Below are 8,269 nucleotides of genomic sequence, written 5' to 3' on the forward strand. Positions count from 1 at the left end.
ACACATCACATACAACAAAACAATACAAATCAAATAAAATGAAAGGCGGCAGAAGAAGAAAAAAATCTTATATCTGCTCCTATTTGCAACAAAAATTATGTTAATTTCAAACAATAATAAAACAAATAAAACAAAAACAAAAATTCAACTCCTCAAACAATAACTCATACAAATACAAATTAAACAATTTCATATTTTTAAAACAATTTTGCTTTGATAATTTTTTTAAAGGAATTAATTGTACCGAAGTGCATCTGTCCTTCAAATTTGTTCGAATATTTGGTTTAATAAACATTTGTAGTCCCTTCAAATTATTGCGGCTTTCCCTCTTAACAAAATTTGATTGGATGTTTGAAAGTAACACATTTTTATGAGCTTTATACATAGCTTGCAGAATAAGATATTCAACCAACTCATAAAATTGTAATAATTGGAACTGATGAAACAATGTATTAGATGGGTGATAATGCTTTCTTGTTCTTCTTATGGCTCTTTTTTGTAAAATAAAAATAGGATTAGTAATTGTTTTACATGCATTTCCCCAGACTTCCATACAATAAATCATATGTGGAACAATTATTGTATTATATAGTATAAATAGTGCTTTATCATTAAATAACTCCTTAACTTTATACAATACTGCAATAGATTTTGCCACTTTTGTTCTTAAGTAATTCATGAGGTTTCCATGTCRGTTTTTTGTCAATGATGACTCCCAAAAACTTCACCTCATTGACTCTGCAAATTTCAACACCATCCACTCTAAAAGGAAAATCAGTTGTTTTCTTTCTATTACTTAATATCATGTAATTTTTTTATCCAAATTTAATGATAACTTGTGATTATATAATTCTAGGTTATAGCTTGAAACTTTTACTTTATTGGACGTAATGGAATAAAAGTAATAAAGTTATATACAAAAGAAAATACATTTAAAATAAATGTAAAGTCTTCTCAAATTAAGTGAAATAATCTGCCAGTACAGTAAGACAATTGCACTTTATTAGATTTCCTGAAATAAGAGAAAAATTCCATGCTAACAAGATTAATAAATAAACATTTTCTTCTCTTGTTTAGTATATCAAAAATACTTTTTGGCTGAATATAAGATTGTAGGACTTGATTAGATTGACAGGTCTTGAAGATCCAACTGGTGTACAGTTTAATCAACAGAGGAGATGGAACCAACTGACATCAAGACTCAGAAGCCCCTCACAATGGATGAAGGGTTTTACCCTAAGTCCAGCATCCTGACACTATAAGAGACAGGAGGAAAGAAGAGGACTAGTGAGCGTCCGAACCACTATGCACAATGAAACAGCTAAGATCCAGGAAGAATCAGGAAGAAAGCTGCCAATGATGATGTGATTAATGAAAGTCTCAGACAGAAAAAACTCAYTGTGGAAGAGGAGGAACTTATGGAACCAYCATGGAAAGATAAGCCCCTCCACAGCATGTACCACCTACATACAGATCAAGGAAATAACTGATATCAATCAAAGTTACTTCTTCTCACCAGCCAAAATAAAAGTTTAAAAAATCAACAATTCCATCCAGTGACTAGAGAGGACTGAAGGACGCTACAGAGGTACTAATGGTGAAAACACAAGAGCAATACAGGTTGGGGTCTTCTATACCAGACAGGACCCAAGATGCCACTGAGACAGTCCAACATGTAATAACAGGATGTAAGATCCAGACAGGCAAAATATACAAGGAGCACTATGGACTGGAGGTCCCCGAGACAAAGTGAGAGAGACCACCAAGACTGAGGGAGAAAGGAAGAGCTAAGATACTGCGATCCAGATCCAGACTGACATACAGGTCAGTTGGCGATGGTGATGGCTAACCCAAGGAACACTGCAGTGGTCAACAAGCAAGAGAAGGARCAATTGGTGATAGATGTAGCCATCCCAGGTGACTGTAACATCAAGGAGGAGCACGAGAAGCAAGAAATCCCAAAGGCTGAAAGAGGAAATAGAGTAGAGCCATCAGAGTACTCAGTGCTGTGACCCCCCATTTGAAGAGCGGCTCCAACAGATCCAAGGAACAACCTCAGAGATCTCTGTCCAGAAGAGTGCTAGGAACAGCTAAGCTACCGAACAGAACCCTCAAACTCCCAGACAGCTGATTGAGGACCTGGGTTTGAAGTTAACCAGAACCATCCAAATGGAGGAACATAGTGCCCTAAAAATATTGAGCTTTCCCACATTCTGTTGAGCTGGAAAAAGGTAGGGTGCCTTCTCCGGGCCGGGGAGGAGGTCTTGCCCCTAGTGGAGGAGTTTAAGTATCTCAGGATCTTGTTCACGAATGAGGAAAGAATGGAGCATGAGATCGACGGGTGGATTGGTGCTGCGTCTGCAGTGATGTGGGCGTTGTACCGATCCATTGTGGTGAAGCAAGAGCTGAACTAGAAGGCAAAGCTCTTGATTTACCGGTYGATTTATGTTCCTACCCTCATCTATGGTCATGAGCTTTGGGTAGTGACCGAAAGAACGAGATCGTGGATACATACGGCTGAAATGAATTTCCACCGCAGGGTGTCTGGGCTSTCCCTTAGAGATAGGGTGAGAAGCTCAGTCATCCAAKAGGGACTCATAGTAGAGCCACTGCTCCTCCATGTCGAGAGGAGCCAGGTGAGATGGCTCGGGCATCTGGTTAGGATGCCTCCTGGACGCCTCCCTGTTGAGGTGTTCCGGGCACATCCCACTGGGAGGAGGCCCAGAGGAAGACCCAGGACATGATGGAGGGACTATGTTTCTCGGCTGCCCTGGGAACGTCTTGGGATTTCCACAGAGGAGCTGGCCAAGTGGCTGGGGAGAGGGAAGTCTGGGTCTCTTTACTTAGGCTGCTGCCCCTGAGACCCGATCCCGGATAAGCAGAAGAAAACGGACGAATGGACGGACATTCTGTCACTTTAAAACCACAAACTTATAAGAATTTTACTGTGATTTTACGTGAAAGAAATGTGAAAAAGTTCAAAGGTTAAGAATACCTTTTTTTAAAGACACTGTATGTTGGTTTTTATTTTATGCATCAGGGCATAATAATACTTAATTCAAATCTAACCTCAAGTGTGYGAAAACCGCACAAAAGATTTCACCGTGACAATATTTATCAAACAAAAATGAAGCTAAATGTACAAGCTGTGTGTGGAAAACTATACATMCTCTCTGCTTCCACTAGATTTAAGAGGGAAAATGTGAAAGCAGAACAACTCCTCTGAACAAGATCCAGAGTCAAAGGTGAAGCTGTCTGTCTGAGAGCTAAAGCTTGGGCCGAACTGGGTCGTAAAACGGAACAACGATCCCAAACACAGCAGCAAATCTATGACAGAAAGGTTGAAGAAGAAAAGACAGCGTTAAAAGGCMGAGGTGGACCACAAGAGACTTGTTCGTAAAGAAACGACTGTGGAGATCTAGACAAGTGGTCCAGGAGTTACTGTTGCTGAAGGTAGCCCTGCAAGCTGCTGGGTCATCGAGGGGACTTAGTTTTTCACATATCTTTTTTATTCTGACTTCAGTTTTGTTCAATTAATAATAAAAAGATGAATGGTGACCTGGTGGGATCTGTTTGGTGTTTTTGTAGGTTTGAGGTTAGATTTGATTGAGTATCCGATGTAAAACCTTTACCAAATCTTACAAATTCAATCACTGTGGTGACCCCTGAAGGAGGGAGGAGCTGAAGAGAAGAAGACAGAAGGGAGGGAAAGAGGGAAAGTAGATAGGTTAAACGTGAACAAATATAGAACTTGTTGAGAGAACTGGAGGAAGATGGAATTTCTGTCCTCCGTGATGTTAAGAAACAGACTCAATAAACTTCTTGTTTAAAAGTCATAAAAGTTAAACCAAAYTTCTTCTTCCTGCTTTCAGGCTTAGCAGTGACTTTGACTTGGGCCTGGGGTCCTTCAGYCTCCTGGAGGAGATCACCAAGGGTCAGGAGTGGGCCAGGTTCTTCAACCCTAACCTTCACCTCACCTCGGTGAATCAGAGATCGCCAGAGGAGCCTCAAGCCAAAATCCCACCAAATCCTTTCAACCCTGACCAAACACCTGGGAGTCTGAACCAACCGGGAGAGAGGAGCGGCTCATGGACATTCTGGACTATGGAGTCCTCATGGGCTTCAGTATTTAGAGTGGGGCAGACAGCACCGCCTTCCGTCAGCATGGACGTCACAGAAGGAAAACAAGAGTCRGTTTACAGAGAGGCTGATCAGGTGGAGCTGATGGAAGATGGTCAGAACCGATCGGACTCGCAGCGCAGAGAGAGCAGACCTCCGCTTGGACCTTCAGCCGTCACACAGGTACAACACTCGCCGCCTCACCCCAACAGAAAATTAAAAACAGACGTTTATGTTGTTGGTTTGTGTTTGCAGCCTTCAGACATCCTTTACAACGCCGTGCTGAAGGTCAGAGGTCAGACCAGCAGGAAGAGGCAGCATCAGCCGGCTGAAAGAGGTCAGAACAACGACCAACTGTAAATATGACGCTGGTTTCAGGTTCAACATTTTAACTCATGTTTTATTATTATAACCWTACAGCCAGCCCCGTATCTGCATCGTTCACCTCCCACGCGATGGAGGACGCACCAGAGCCACGACAGGGAGGCGTCCCCCCACTCACCGCTCTGAAGTCTCCTCCTCTGTTTCCGTCCTCTGACCCTTCGGCTCCGGTGCCCCGAGGCATCCTCAAACACTTCATATCCCACGATTCAGAGGTCACCATGACAAAAAGGGTGAGTTGTTCCTCCTCACAGCGCCACCTTGGGGTGTGAAATGACAAATCTTTTTTTTAATCACTACTGGACAACWTATTCTTCTTTTATCAAGCCTCATCATCCGAAATACCTTTTAAAAATGAAATGTTTTCATTGTATTTAGACAAAGCAGCAAAAAAGTTTCTCAATGAAAAAAGTGTTTAGTTTGRGCGACAAAATCAAGACTAAAAGTGTGTTGAGTTGTTTAAAATGGAAAATATTAGAATAAAAATAGACCTTTTTCTAACCAAAACTGTAAAAGGAGACTTAGTTTGACCAAAATTACGGAGGACATTTAGTACCACAATGGGGGAAAATATATATATTTTTGTAGAATTCTGATTTTACTCTTAAAATTTAGACTTTTGTCTCAGAGCTCCAAGGATTAAGTAAAAATTCAAATTTTAATTTCCAAATGCTGAAATTCTTAGTTTAAAGTGTGAATTCTGATTTTATTCTCAGAATTCAAAAAATATAAAGATAAAATGTTTTTAAAGTCAAAGTCTGTGAGGAAAGTCTCAGAATTCTAGTTTTTCTTCATAATTTTAAAATCTTAAATTTCTGAAAACAAAGTCTTAGAACATTATAAAAAAATGTCAGAATTTGTTTCGCACCCTATCCTGTAAAAAAATATTTAAACATTTAGTAAGTAAAAAAAATCTAATTTTTAGTTTTTACAAAACAGCAGCTGTCCAACAACATAAAATTCAACTCTCTTAGCAAACATTATTTTAACGTTTCCTTTTTTTTTTTTTTTCATTTGTCCTTCAGAGACGAGTGGAGGAAAACCGCCAGGTTCATTTTTCAGACGTGGTGACGGCCATAGAGTCTCCCACCGTGGACTTGGATTTTACGGACTCAGAGGAAGACTCGGAGGAGGACTCGGAGAAGGACTCAAGTGGGGACGAGAACTCGCTGCTAGACCAGGAGTTTGAAGAGGAGCAGGTTGCGAGCGAGGAGGTGCTGCGAGCTCGTCGCTTCGCTCTTCGTGGCTGGATTAAAGCTCTGAAGAGGAAGAACATGGGAAAAAAGCACAGCTAGTGACTGAYGTGTTTAACCTCTTGCACTTAAAATGATTAAAATAAAACAGAGTCCATCGCAAAAGATGAGTTATCTTGTCTTAAAATCGATTTGAACATGGCAGTATTTGATAAAAGTCACAACAGACCATGAAGATTGCAAAAAAAATCTAAGAACTCTGAAATAATTTATGCATTTTGACCGCAATTTTGTATATTTGATTTTTACTTCACCTCCTAATTTTTTTTACTAATATTTCTAACTGAAGGTGGCAAATATATGAAGCTATTTGCTTTCTGGACACTCGATGCGTTTACTTGGGGCGGCCGTGGAAGAGTGGTTAGGGGAGTCGTCCTGGAACTAGAAGGTTGCCAGTTCCATCCCCCGTCCAGCTGTCTCAGTGGTTGTGTCCTTGGGCAAGACACTTCACCCCTAATGCCTCTGATGTGAYTGGCACTGATTAGTCTCCACAGATGATTGTACATGTTAGCTTTGTAGAGACCTATAATGCTGTGTGAATGGGTAAATGAGGACACAGATTGTAATGTAAAGCACTTTGACTGTCCTGGATGGATAGAGAAGTGCTGTACAAGTACAGTCCATTTATCCATGTTTAATTCAGAAACTGCCTTAATAACATGGGTTAGATCTTATCAGATGCATCTTGCTGCAACAGGGATTCCGTTATTTTAACTGCCCTTTTTTTTTAAAGGTTTTCTGTATCTCGGTGGACGGCAGCAAACCACATCCTGGTCTAATGTCTTTGTTACGGACACTCTGGACATTTCCTGTCTCTTAGTGGTTCCCTGTCAGGCCATCCTCCCAGAAGGAAGAAGATGACCTCGATCCTGCTGAGTGCAGYGCTGCAGCGTTTGTTGACAATATCTTAACCTTCAAAGGTTTTTTTGTTAAGACATAACTTGTTAAAAAAAGAAAAAAATTAATATTATGTTTCTTTAAGTTTTTTTTTTTTTTACTGTAAGTCTTGTGATGCACCAGATTAAGACAACTATTAAAGCATCTATTTTGGTCATRTTCTTGTTTTTAGCTTTTAAAAGTTTTTTTCAGAAAAGCTGATGTTCGGCGACATTCAGATGTGTTTAGACGAGTGGACTGAACCAGACCAGGTCTCGAGTCCTGTTCTTAGTCATGCTTAAATAAAACAATAAACATGTTAGCGCCCATATTTTAGGACTCATCTTGCTATACACCTAGCACATTTTTTCTGTTTTCAACTTTTTGCTCAGTGTTTTAAATCTTGTGAGCATGTTAAAATTCCACATCAAAGAAGTTTTTATGCTCAAAATGAGACATGTTAGCATGAGGCAGTCATGTCAAAAGTCTGGTCGGGGTCAAATTAGAACATTATTTAGATTTTATCTGCCTCACATTTTGTTTAAAGTGAACTTTATTATGAACAGTTAATGTTTATTTCTGATCAGAGCGACAAGCTAACCGCTAATCTGAGTGAAGTCAAAGCTCAGAGTGAATTGTTGCCTWTTTAAACTCCAGTAGGTGGGCGGGGCTTAAAGCTCCACATCTCCAATGCTCAGACTCTGGTTCCAAAAGTATAACGAAGGCAGCTCCTGTAAACTGGGTCCTACTGGCTTTAATCCCCAACATCAGGATAAAACRGGGATGTTTGGATCAATATTACAATAAATGTTTTAGACCAAACAGCTTTAAAAGCACAAACTACAAATTAACTTTAACAAGATTGAAGCGAGGATTGTGACAAAAGTTGCAACAAAATTAAATATTTTTGCTTTTCAAATTAACCTGCTTTTAAAAAATTGCAACACTCAAAATGAATTAGTTATTTTTTTATTATTATTCAGTGACTTTATGTCTATTTCAATTTGAAGAGAACCATTTGAAATTCTCATTTTACAGTAAGTTTATTAGTTTTATTAGGTAGAAATTTGATAGTTTGTTCATTTGGACAACAAATGAGCGTCTTTATTAAGAGCGTGTCATGCATCATGTTTGGTCACTTCCGTTTAGTATATGAATGATTCTGCTTTGTTAAATTTGTGCATCAATCCTTATGGCCAAGGGCATCTGAGGTGAGATATCTTCTAAAATAAATCACATCCAGAGCCATAAAGTGGCTCTTTGGTTGATTTTTTGAGTGCTCTGGTCAGTAACAGAAGTAAAAGAAGCACAAGAACAGAAATGAAAAAATAAAATAAAATAAAACACTTGTAATGCAGTAACTGAGAGCCATAGCTGTTGACATCCAGTAAAAGTTTGAGATRAAATACTGGAAGTAAATCAAAGAAATAAATGCAGGGAATAAAGAATCCTGTTATTGTCCTGAGTGTCTGTTCTGAAGAGAGAAGTTACATCAGTCCATTAGTGGGGCACAGTCCACATGTCATGATGACCCAGAAGTGCACAAATAATGGCCCATTTGTTAACCACAAACCACACACACACACACACACACACACACACACACACACACACACACACACACACACACACGCAACCTC

At 39.5% G+C, this 8,269-nt stretch overlaps 1 protein-coding gene across 1 annotated transcript in view; it reads left to right on the forward strand.

Moving 5' to 3' along the window:
• Positions 1-6,064, forward strand: part of zgc:113229 (uncharacterized) — a 9,597-nt gene extending 3,533 nt beyond the window's left edge. The window contains exons 4-7 of the mRNA XM_014006805.1: positions 3,873-4,302; positions 4,375-4,456; positions 4,540-4,733; positions 5,526-6,064. Coding sequence (XP_013862259.1) covers positions 3,873-4,302; positions 4,375-4,456; positions 4,540-4,733; positions 5,526-5,795 — 976 coding nt within the window. The 3' untranslated portion in view covers positions 5,796-6,064. The remainder of the gene's footprint in view (positions 1-3,872; positions 4,303-4,374; positions 4,457-4,539; positions 4,734-5,525) is intronic.
• Positions 6,065-8,269: the final 2,205 nt, after the last annotated feature.

The sequence above is a fragment of the Austrofundulus limnaeus genome, unplaced genomic scaffold (genome assembly GCF_001266775.1).
Source record: "Austrofundulus limnaeus strain Quisiro unplaced genomic scaffold, Austrofundulus_limnaeus-1.0 Scaffold1, whole genome shotgun sequence".
Lineage (NCBI taxonomy): Eukaryota > Metazoa > Chordata > Actinopteri > Cyprinodontiformes > Rivulidae > Austrofundulus > Austrofundulus limnaeus.